Source organism: Botryllus schlosseri, chromosome 14 (genome assembly GCF_051294905.1).
Source record: "Botryllus schlosseri isolate E-star chromosome 14, Bs_hap1, whole genome shotgun sequence".
NCBI classification, from domain to species: domain Eukaryota; kingdom Metazoa; phylum Chordata; class Ascidiacea; order Stolidobranchia; family Styelidae; genus Botryllus; species Botryllus schlosseri.
Window position 1 is genome coordinate 13713595 of NC_137249.1, and position 12538 is coordinate 13726132.

Consider the following 12538-nt stretch of genomic DNA (forward strand, 5'->3'; position numbering starts at 1 on the left):
AGATAGCTTGTACAAGGTTTCGACAAATAGATGTAAGTATTCCGATTTAACTCATCGTGTCGCAACTCGATCGCGGTATGTACAAGTGGGTGTCAAGTAAGAAATATTTACAACAGGTGCTATTTCATTGATTGATTCTATTGTGTGTAGTAACACATTTAAATATCATGATAGTATAGTGAAATTATTTACTGAAACTCTATTTGACAAACGGAAAACTCAGTCGTGAATAGAGTTGTATGGTCATTACTTGTTTCAAATCAACATGCGCATAATCTCTAAATATGTATGGGTTGAAAGTTGGTAGTCATATTTGTCAATCTATTGCAATTCAGACTATGTCAAAGTCCAAATATTTCATTTTGGGTGATCTCAATTTACCTTTAGTACATTTCGCGAGTGGATTCCGACGCCGTACTATAACTAGACCGCTACGTCTGATGCATTATCGTGTCAGCGACGTAGGATTTTACAATTATTTCATACCTTTTTGAATAAGCGTCAACTTCACAGAGGATTAGGGTTGGATCAGAAATAAGTGAGAATTTGTCGGTATTCGAATCACCGTCTGCGACGGTTCTGTTATTCGTTACATGATAAATCTTACCAGTGAAATCCAGCTCTGCGACAAACTAATTACCAAAATGATATCTTGTGAGTGATTGAAATGTATGTAACATCAAGTCGCGAGCGATGGTTATGTCTTAGGTATTATCTTGTGAGCGATCGCGGGATTTTACCAATATATCACACCTTTTTGGAGTGTTAGTTTGTGAACGCGGATATTGTGCGACGGCTCTGTGACAAACTTATTGCGGAAATATTACCTTGTGAGCGATCGGTATGTCTGTAACACCAAATCATGAGCGATCGCTATGTCTGGAGCATTACCCTGTGAGCGGTCGTAGGATTTTAAAATTATTTCACACCTTTTTGAATAAGCGAGAACAATGATATTCTCTATAACCATCCTGATACACGCAGTCTATATCTAGGGACTTATCCAGTAGACCAATTACCAAAGAAACCAACTAGCGGAAAATTCGCTATCACCGTTAATTACGACGAATCGAGTTTGCCTGGGTCTCACTGGGTGTGTATATACAGAGATGACGATACGCATTTTCATGATTCACTAGGTTTCGGGCCGCTAAAACCTCAGATAATCGAATTCCTGGAGCCGGATAAATTTTCCGTGACTGGGAAACAGCTACAGAGTAAAACTTCCGATGTGTGTGGAGATCATGATATTGCATTTTTCATAAAAAGAGCTCAAGGGTTTTCAGCCAAGGAATACTTGGATAATTTTGGCGATGATAAAAAAGTGAATGATACGATTGTGCGTGCTTTTGTGAAGAGTTTGATTTCAGAGTAATAAATGAATGTATAAATGTGTATACTTGTGATTCTTGTCGCGACTGTGAACAGCAGACTATTTTTTAGGTGCGAAACAGCGGTACGGAAGGTGCGAATAATCCGATCTGAAAGTCGGCGTGCTATTCAGGTTACGTAGGAATCAATAGGCCCAGCGCGAAAAGACGCCGCGGTCTATAACCACAACGTTAGTTCACTACCAAACAAGCCATGGCAGGTCATCGTCGCAGCCTATACCCGAAAAGGTAACCATGCCACCACGAGTTTTCACGGCACCGTGCCGCCGCAGCCTATACCCGAAAAGGTAACCATGCGACCCCCACCATAAGACACAATGGCACCTCACCAGCGGAAGGGGGGGTCTAAAAGTACGATGTGCCACCACGAGTTTTCCATACGATGTGCGACCGCGCCCATAAGAGCCCATGCAAAAAAACACCAATGTGTCACCGATCTACTACACTACTAACGTTATGTTACCGCCGAATACTCTGCGAATTGAGAAGTCGATAAGTATTTAGATTTTCGGAATCAGTGTGACAGTAACATTCGATTAATATCAGTTATAATAAATTATGAGCTACTTACGATAAATTGCGTTATCAATGGAGAGGCTTGGGCCGTCTGTGCCTTACATCTCGTTTCGACCTTTATTTTTGAACAATGAATACCAGTTTTTACAGAGAAAATATTGCGCACACGAGGAATCACATGTAGGGAGTTCGAATAAGTGCTACCATGACGTCACGAATTTTCAAATGTGACGTAGCCGTTGATTGACATGTATGGCTCTTTGGGACTTGAGATGGTAAAATAGGGCAAATATGGCTCTTCGGACAAAAAGGTTCCCGACCACTGATATAATAATGTACACGACACCTAGCGACGACTCGGACTGAAGTACATACTGACGTTTTAAACGTCACCCAATATATCAACTGGAGCAATCAAATGATATAATAATCCCATAAAATCAATATCTTCCGTCGCTTTGCCAACAATTTCGACGAGGACTTGCAAGGGAATATAAGCTTACGCCTTTACGGTCTAGGCCAGACCGGACATGTATATTCAGCGTCTGAGTATTGTTACGTTGATATTGAGCAGAGTGTAAAACGAGTTTCACCCCATTAACAAGTTATACAGCAGTAGCCAACACCCCAATCGCACGGATTAGGATTTTATGATACAATAAACTTATGAAAGTACGCTTGCTAGATTTCTTACATCAGACAACGATATCAATTCCATTGATTGGTTGAATAAGCATCATTTTCTGACTACCATACATGTGGCGTATTTCGCTCTTGGTGTTGTGTGATTGCGATTCAAGCTCACAGCAGAGAGTCACTAAATATTCACAAACAGAAAGCTGGATATTTCGAGCAAACTTTTGTAACAAAGCAGGTAAAATTTCCGAGATTGTCAAGCTGCATGCTCGTTTAGTGTTGACTTTTTATGCTGCCAGCGCCATGCATAGAGTGGCCCGCAGTTGAAATGCAATAAATCTCAACTAAAGATGCTACAATAATGTGAAAATTGTAATAGATGAAGAAGGTTCACAGTGCAGAACCTACCAAGGCTCGTTTGTGAACGTGAACCTCAAAATTCCCGACGTCCACACACAGAACGTGACCGTGAACCTCACGTTCACTCCATCCCTAATATTTACCTTATATTTTCAATTGTCAATGTCAATCCACTTTGACGTCACGATTGAATAATCGTGGCCTCATGGCTTGAAAAACAAACAAAATAACAACAATAAACAAAAAGTGTTTTAAACAAGGGCCTTTTTTTAAACATGTTTGTTTTCAATTGATTTTTGTTTAAAATGCAACCCTATCTGCATCACTGTTGATCGCGGATTCGTATATCGCTTATCATGGCCATCGGCGAATCATTTTTTCGCGATCTTGAAATGAACAAATTATTTGAGGAACTGAATATTTGTGCTGATTTTGTCAGATGTTCCATTATTTATGGCGATTTGCTTTGTGATATGATGAACTTTACAGGCACGTATGATAAACGAATGTCGATTATAAAATGTATATTCGATGACCTGTGTTTTAGTAGTAATACGAGCCGGAGATAGTAGCGGAGATGGCCACAGATAGTCCTGTCTTGCTTTGAGATTCCATTGCACTTAAATATAATGTGGTAATTTAATTAGGGGCAAAATCCAACAACCTCATTGCATCGAAAACTGTGGAATGCCATGCAGCTCCCCAATAGTCGACAACAGTCACCACCGCGCCGAGCAGTTGCGTAATACCAAAACCAATGAGATTCAGTTTCGGATGAAAAAATTACTCAAAATAGTCATCGAATACCAATCCTCCACTCGCATGGCGTTGCCTACGGCCTATATATTCCAATGCTCCGATAAGTTTGGGAAGCGCGTGTTTCGCGTTTAATTTGATTGGAAAATTATAATCCAGTGAAGCTCCTACAAAAGCCCTTTTCTTCCGGTTGGGGTATGTTGCAGCATGGTTGCTGCCGAAAAATGATGAGAATTCACTGTCCTTGCGTGATCAAATTCTTCTGTCTGGAATAGTAGGAATATTATATGCAAACAGTAAAAGTCGTGATGAGCCTAACGCTAAAATGAGACGTTGCAAACTGTTGCAGGAAAACGGTATCGGTTTCAATTGCAATCTATTTTGTGTTGACGTAAGTTAATGGCACGAGCATTCAAATTAATGATGAGTTCAATATGAACACATCGGGAATTTTCGCACTTACATAAACGTGGAAACCAAGGGGAGGTAGCCTATGTATATATATATATAAGTTGGCTTAAAGTTTAAAGAGTAGCCTACACTTGGAGCATTCTATTCATCGGAGTGCATTTCTCTGCAGTTGGATCATCGTCGGTCAGCAAACAACAGTGAAATGATTTCATTACTCAAAGTTGTTATAGCGATTTATCTTGTTGACCTGGCGTACGGTTACCGCCAAAATGTTCTGGATTTTTGTTCCGCGGTTATGAATGGAGAAAGAACGGATGGCGGTTGCACATGTAAGGGAAGAACTGGCAAGAGTGGTTCACCCGGGCCGAGAGGAATGAAAGGTCACAAAGGAGACAAAGAAGATGAATTTGATTCATCAGAACTGATGAGTCAGATTGAAGTTTTGAAAAGTAAGTTTCCAAGGTCTTATTCAACCCGTGTGACCATGCATTTATTGCAGACTTTCGCGTCTCCATGCAGGCAAAGTTGAAAGAATGCAGAGAGTTCCCGCGGTCGCAAGTAAGTAGATGTATAGAAATAGAATTTGAGTTGCAGTCAAAAGGCTGGTTTGGTTGGTATTTCCTTCGTATTTTAGTACATTATTGCTCAATGGGGATGAAGAGTGGAGTGATACCAGACTCTTCCATAAGCGCATCCAGCATTTATAATGCTGATCACGCAGCAAAATATCTGCCCTCTGGATCTGCCCTCTATCGAAGGCGGGTGGTGCCCACGAAGATGTATGGTCAACGTTGACGTGGGTCTTCACATCAAGAAATGATATGATATTTTCATATCTTTAGCAACGGTAGGCGAATGGATACAAGTTGATCTCGGATCACCGCACTTGATCAATGCAACGGTTATACAAGGTCGAGCTGACCACACCGGTAATACGCATTTTGTCAAGACGTACAAGGTAGCATGTGGAATAACAAAAGTCAATATCGCTATAATAAGTGAAAGAGGAAATGATAAGGTTGGTATTAAAATAGTGGAAATACGTGCTTGTCCACAAAGCCTTTTTTATACGACGAGGGTATAGTGTAACTATGGGATTGCATCTAAAACATGGGCATTGGGCAACTTTCTCCAGTCGGCGGTCCTGATGTGGGAAACGTAAGTACTTGGCGGGGCCAGATTCCTGAATCGATACATTAATCTCGGGTTTATCCAACTATGCAAGGAAGATATCGTATTTATTGGAACCTTTAGGCTTAAAGCATATAGAGACCAAACAGTATGCAATGAATTTATTAACGTAATCTTCAATAGCTGTCAATGAAAAATCTGTGGTCGATCAAAGTTATCAACAATTGCTTGGAAGTCTGGCTGCATGTCGGACGTAAAAACCCTTAGTAAAGAATGCACGTGAACATGATTTAGATTGGAACGCAGCTTCATCTTGTTCAGTGACGCATAAACGCACGACACAAAGAAAGCAAAAACCTAAAAATAATAGCCTACAATCACTATAATTTAACGTAGTAAGCAAGTAGTGGGGTATCGCGGTAGACTGTTGCCGCGGACCACATTATCATTTAAGACCGGAAACTGGCTGCGGGACGCACAAAATTCCGTCGAAGGCCGGGTCTTGCCGCTCTGACGCCTTTTCCGAAGCCCTAGTTACAATGGTCATACTGCGTTGACGGTACTGATCTTCAATTGTGACGTCACAGTGGATGCATATTCTTATATGGCTCCTGCGAATGACAATTGAAAATATAGGGTCAATTAACGAAAGAGGTTTCCGACACCTGTCTTAAACCAGGGGCTCCCAACCTAGTGGTCGCAACCCCAATGGTATCGTTTGCTTATTCTCTTGGGGTCGACGAGACGAAAATTCAATAGCAATAATTGTCACGGTGGATATTATTTTCTTTATGGCTCACTCGCCACTTGGACTGCTTTGCAGCGCACGTGCATTCATTTCTTGAGCGAAGCGGTGATAATAACCAGCTTTGTTTTGTTGTTGTTGTTGTTGAGTTCATTTATTGTTTATTTACTGGAGTGTTTGGTCTTACCAGGATATTATCAGCAATTTTTCAAGGGTATTTTAATAAGATATTCCCCCCACTTGGTCGTCTTGTTTCGTACCAGTTGAGGAGGGAGATCCAGAGTCAGCCTACTCCAATCACTTTCTTCATAAGTCTCTACTCGGAGGCGACAATGACTATTAGAATTATTCAAATTTACCAGATGCTATCGGTGGCTCATGTCCGAAGATTTTAGAGTTAATTTTTCGAAATATAAAAGGACCTATGGGGAATGCGAACCCGGCAAGCAAGGCATGAGAGCAGCCGAAGCGTCATTAACGACCCAGGCAACTATATCGTAAGAATGGCGTCTGGCAACCACTCTGAAAATTATAGTGTCGGGTTCTTAGAAATCAATAGGACGGGAATTTTTCCTTCCAGGATAACTAGGATACAAGTGACTGGTAGTACATACACACACGCTAGGAACGGACGAATAACTCGTGTATTGTTATCTGTATTTGGAAGAGTTCACGAAGCACTAGTTAACTATATTTCGATTGGATATAGACAGAAATCGTTCCAAAATACCGATATACGTTGATATGGTCTTGATTGACAGAGGTTGGCGAGTTCATAATTGCATAATTGCTATCAGTGCGCATATAGTCGCCAGCTTCCCGCATGGTCGTGTGTAGACTGGGGCGAAGCTGCAGACCATTTTAGTAGGCTAATCAGCAAGACAAATTCAGAGTGAAGTCTCCGGGCACTTTGAAATCGATATTTGGGGTAGCGACTATAAAAAGTTTGAGAACTCCTGTCTTAAACAAACCAAAGAATATCATTGACCAGACAATACATCGTCTTTCGTCATGCAGCATTGTTAGATAGATAGACCTTCAACACTTAGGTAGGAAATCTGGAGTCGACCCGAACCCGCCCTGTGTGTGTGTGTGTGTCTGTTGAGTCGGTGAAAATACTATCATCACAGGTTCATGGTTTGTGGTTATGACTAAACAAGATTTACCGCCATTTCGTTCCCAAGGGATAATTTTTGCATGAAACTGTTTTAATAACAATTTCGCGAATGTTTTACTTGCCGGTTTGGCTTCACAAATCATGTTTGTTCTCTAAAAGTCAAACCTCTGCCATACCATATTCTTTTCAGATATTCCAAGGAAACTCCGGTACGACGCGGCATATGATCGGATGGTTTCCCAAGCCTATAACTTGTCGCTACGTTCGTCTCTATCCACAAACTTGGCAGAATTTTATGTGTCTTCGAATGGACATTCTTAAAGTCAACTGCCCTTGAAATTCAATTAAAAAAAAACCTGAGTCGATTAAATTACTTCCCAGTAGTACGACTAATATTATGCATGGATTTTTATAGAACTTCATGACACATTTGAATAAAATATTCATTTTATTCCCGAAGCTTTTCGGCTGACCCTCGTCAGGGGAATATCGTCAGCAATAATGCGAGAATTCGAATAACTATGTTCAGCAACAAAATATATCGCTAATTATGGCGTCACACAGACAATATACAAAGTTGGGAAAACGAGAGAACTGCAGCGTTGGCATGGAGATAGCGAAGCAAAACAAGTTAATGCGCGATTTTCAAATGATACACAAATTCTTTCTGTTGGCATAGACTAGGTTTGCTCATAGTGATGATCGTGGACTCAAGAACAGACAAATGAAATAAATTGCGACCCTTAGCCAATATAGAGAACATGTCCTCGTGATAGTTAGCAGCACACGTATGATTTTCTAGTAAATGTTTGCCTATAGAAGATTTTTGACCCATGGCCTGGTTATGTTCAAGAACAAGCGGATTGTTAAGCTGCGAATTTGAGATATAAGATTTGACAGACGGTGGAATGTGTTCTTTGATACGGTCCTGCAACTTGTTTTGCTTCGCTATCTCCATGCCAACGCTGCAGTTCTCTCGTTTTCCCAACTTTGTATATTGTCTGTGTGACGTCATAATTAGCGATATATTTTGTTGCTGAACATAGTTATTCGAATTCTCGCATTATTGCTGACGATATTCCCCTGACGAGGGTCAGCCGAAAAGCTTCGGTAATAAAATGAATATTTTATTCAAATGTGTCATGAAGTTCTGTACTCCTAAGCGTCTATTTTTATAGAAGTAAACTAAATGTTTATACATTAGGGTTGTTCAAAAATAACTTTTTTTTCTGTATTCCAGCCATTCACTGATTAAATTGTCAGGATACCCAAAAATCGCTGCAAGGCAAATTTGGCTCAATTCTAACAAGTATAAGCCGCCGCAGAGCCAATTTGTATTTTTTTTAAATTTTAAATTAAAATTTCAAATTGGCTCTGTGGCGGCTTATACTTGTTAGAATTGAACCAAATTTGGTGTACAACCTTTATTTTAGGGTAACCTGACAATTGAATCAGTGAATGGCTGGATTCCGGAAAAAAATATTTTTGATCAACCCCATATTAATACATGGAACATTGCAAATTAAGCAGTCTTTCGTGTTCATTATGTACGAGGACCAGGTACAATGTATGTACACTGTACACGTGTACACTGTACAGTGTACTGTAGTCCAGTGCTCTTCAACCCTTTTCGTCGTGGTACACCCTTTTAACGTTTACGCAGAACTCATACACCCCTGAACACATAACACACCGATTCCATGGTAAGCTGAATCCAGGGGCGTTCAGTCATTTGTTATACAAGCCCACATTTCGATTACATATATAGCACACACTCTCATTCCAGAGGAGAGTCGACATGGAATACAACAAATACTCATGTTAAATTGGCTACAGGGAACTCCGCACAGCGGAGAGCACTCGTGGTGTTCTGTACCATCGCTGAATTCTTGAGATATACCTCAGGGGCTCAGATTGCAAGGGCACTATTACATTAAAAACGAAAATCCAAGTCACCCTGAATCGCACTAAGCGTGAATAATTTTTTTGATTTGAATTTAAATCTCTCAAAGATTTGGGAACCAATTCGTTAATTCAAATTTTATATTGACGGCCGCCAACACACGCTAGTTTAAGTATGTGTAGACCGCTGGTTCTCAAACTGGGGTCCGCGAGACAATTTTTTAAGACCGCGAAGCACCTACTAAAATGTTCACGCGATCCAGAAATTACTGGAATTTTGGATTTTTGGAGCATACAAATTTTAGGCAACTTATTTTCCAAACCAAACTAGAAGGTGGCCCAAAATTATTTCGTTAATCAACAAAAAGTAAAGTATTTTGGTGCAGACTTATTCAGATTGAAATTTTAGTCCTTCACGCGATTCAGTGTCACTACATGCGCACTACTTACAGTAATAACCCTATACCTATATTCACAATTATGAGAGAATCGCTGGAGGCCGTTATGGCGTGCTTTAAAGTAGGGGTGTGTTAGCTGCGGATGCAATTTCGGCGCTGACCATTTCATTTCGGTTTGGACACAGCCCAGACATTTGAAGGTTTCGCCAACATGCGACTCCATGATGTGAGCTGCCAAAATGGCCAGTGACGATAAAACCGTGTTTCAAAATGATCTAGGCGCATTTTGGACGAAACCATAGATATTGATATGTCCATTGTCCAGTAGGGTTGTTCAAAAATACCTTTTTCCGGATCCCGGGGATTCACTGATTAAATTGTTAGGTTGACTTAAAAAACGATGCACACCAAATTTGGCTCGATTCCAACCAGTAAAAGCCGATGCAGAGCAAATTGAAATTTATTAATATAATATAAATATATTTTTTTCAATTCTTCTGTAAACATCATGTAATTGTTGGGTTGTGACCCAAGACGATGCGAAACAAATTTGACGCAATTCCACGCCGTAAAAGCAAAGTTATATGAGTTTTTCATTAATAGTTCTGAGTTTTCCCACCGTCAATACTATTTTTGCAAATTTAAAACTTTTAACTGCAATAACTTCGCATCTACTGGTTGGAATTTAGCAAAACAGTTATGCATTGTTCTTTGATGCAACTTAACAATTTTCTGGGGTTGACAGTAAAATTTGAATTTTAGTTTATTTTTATAATAAATTCAAAAACTTTAATTGGCTCTGCATCGGCTTTTACTGGTTGGAATCGAGCCAAATTTGGTGTGTTTCGTTTTTTAGGCAACCTAACAATTTAATCAGTGCATTATCGGAATCCGGAAAAAAAATTATTTTTGAACAACCCTAATGTCCAGGCACCGAGTAGTCCAGTACAAAAATTTCACGCTTCAGACTAATAGAAAATAATTGCACACTGATATTACATAACACTGGTTGGTAGGTATTTCGGCTCATTCGTGAATCGCGTAATTCCGCCGTTTGTGTCTCGGATGTATGAAGAGTAGTGATGAAATTACCCTTGGGGGTAAGAGGGGTTAATGAAAAAAAGTAGCCAGAATACGTTTTAAGGTATAAGGCAGGGTTGGCCAACCTTTTTGCTATATTTACGGGCGCATTTCGATTACTTATATACCCTATACGGCCGCATTCCAGGACATAGTCGCAATTAACTAACTTGATACCAATTACCCATGTTAAACTGTCCATGTCCATTACCGGTGAACTCTGGACTAATCTACTTTTTCATATCGTCCTACTATACGCTTCGAAATCCCTAATGACCATGCAATGAATGTAGTTACTAGGCGTGGTTATGGTCGCGCGATGCGCGAAAATTTATTCAGATTCACGAATGAATTTCCTCATTAATATTAGTAGTTTGACATGTTACTATCAAATATTTATCCTTTCTAAGCCCATGTGATCAGCTCACCGGTGTAGAGTTCATGGAGATAGTGTTTTCGAAAATTTTGGTCAAGTTATACATATATAATGGTGTTTTTTCGGGTGGGACAATTGTTATTATTCATGTCATTAATTGTATGCTATTTTTTTCTTGACCTTCCATCAGAATTGTCGGTATAGATAGTGGAAAGGTGTTGGAATCGCTCAAACGTACCAGAGACAAATTTCATCCGTGAGGAGCACACAATTCCAAGTCGGTATTTCTATATGGAGGGCATAATTTGTTATCTGCTTTTCGCATCTGTACTGCGGGGCTCAGATCACAAAGGGTGCTACTATATTAAATTTTAAAAATGAAGACGTAGTGAATCGCGTATAGCCCGAAGAAAATTTCAAGATTAATTAAAATCTCTCGAAAATTCGGTATTCAATTCGTAAATTAAATTTGCATGCCGACGGTCTCCAAAACATGGTAACTGAATTACGTGTTGACGGCCGCACAAATGACCTTCTACGGCAGAGTGGTGAGATAGCGTAGTGGCATAATCCACAGCTACAACATCAATGGGTTGTGGGTTCGAGTCCGACCGAGGTCGACTCCGGAATTCCTACCTGAGTGCTGGAGGTTTATCTAGCCTCCTCCTCGCCATCTCATCCGCGTAAGCGGTGTCTTACAAAAAGCCTAGAAGTGGGCCGTGCTACAAGTCGGCAGATACGGAATCAATAATAAGGAATATCGACCTGGTGTAAATGACCATAGTAGTCGACAAACACCATGAATACCACAAAGAAGCAACCTTATACTAGGCTTACCATATTTTGGAAATCTAAAAAGAGGACACTTTTTCAGAAATTTCAGACTTGCAAAACCGGGGAAGAATTATCAAAAACCGGTGAATTTTTCCCACCACTTTGCGATCGGTTGACTAAAAAAAAAAAAAAAAGGTCATCTTTTCGCTCAGAGCTAAAATCACCGTTTTTCACTCCGACATACCCGCCAGAGCGTCACTTCTGTGCTGATTTGCGGCACGTCACTCGCCATTTGCTCTAAATCTGACCTAAATTTTCAAAAAAGAGGACAAAATCTCAAAAAAGAGGACAAAAGGACGTCCTCCGAGGACACTTTCAAAAAAGTCAAAAAAGAGGACAAATCCTTTTAAAAGAGGACGTATGGTAAGCCTACCTTATACGGCAGCAGGTTGACCACCCGTGACTAACCCTAACCTAACCTCTCATTTCACCCTATATGAACAATAAACATACCTTTTGCACCAGGACTAGAGAAATGCCGATAATCAATGAATGTTTTCATTATTATTTTTTTTAAACTTTTCATGGTCCCTGACCGTAAGTCCCCCCTCTACTTAACGTAATGTATTAGTGCGGTGGTTCCCAACCGGGGGGGGGGGAATTCCTCCCTTGGGGGGAATTTTGAAATTTTTAGGGGGGAATCTGGCTTAAATTTTTTAGGGGAAATCTGGCTATGGCATTGTAGCGGAAGATACACTGGGTTCGCAAGGTTTTCAGAATTTTATGGTATAGAACTGTTAAGTAGAAATTAGTTCTTTACAATTGTATGTTTCTTTGGCGGATTACAAGCTAGGTGTATGTTTAAATGCCTTCCGTAGATATTACATCCCCTGATGAAGTGAGGCTCACGAGACGATTTCGTTGGGTCCGCGATAGCCTCTCGAC

The 12538-nt window shown here is 40.2% G+C and overlaps 2 protein-coding genes across 2 annotated transcripts in view; both read left to right on the forward strand.

Annotated features, from left to right (window-relative positions):
* The first annotated feature begins 4144 nt into the window (after positions 1-4144).
* LOC145456489 (uncharacterized) overlaps positions 4145-12538 on the forward strand; it is a 36716-nt gene continuing 28322 nt past the window's right edge. The window contains exon 1 of the mRNA XM_080334607.1: positions 4145-4532. Within this exon, the coding sequence (XP_080190733.1) occupies positions 4273-4532 (260 nt within the window). The 5' untranslated portion in view covers positions 4145-4272. The remainder of the gene's footprint in view (positions 4533-12538) is intronic.
* Positions 4640-7446, forward strand: LOC145456486 (lactadherin-like). The gene is made up of 3 exons (XM_080334602.1): positions 4640-4849; positions 4913-5088; positions 7254-7446. Exons 1-3 carry the CDS (start codon positions 4777-4779, stop codon positions 7398-7400), a joined length of 396 nt encoding a protein of 131 aa, XP_080190728.1. The 5' UTR covers positions 4640-4776; the 3' UTR covers positions 7401-7446.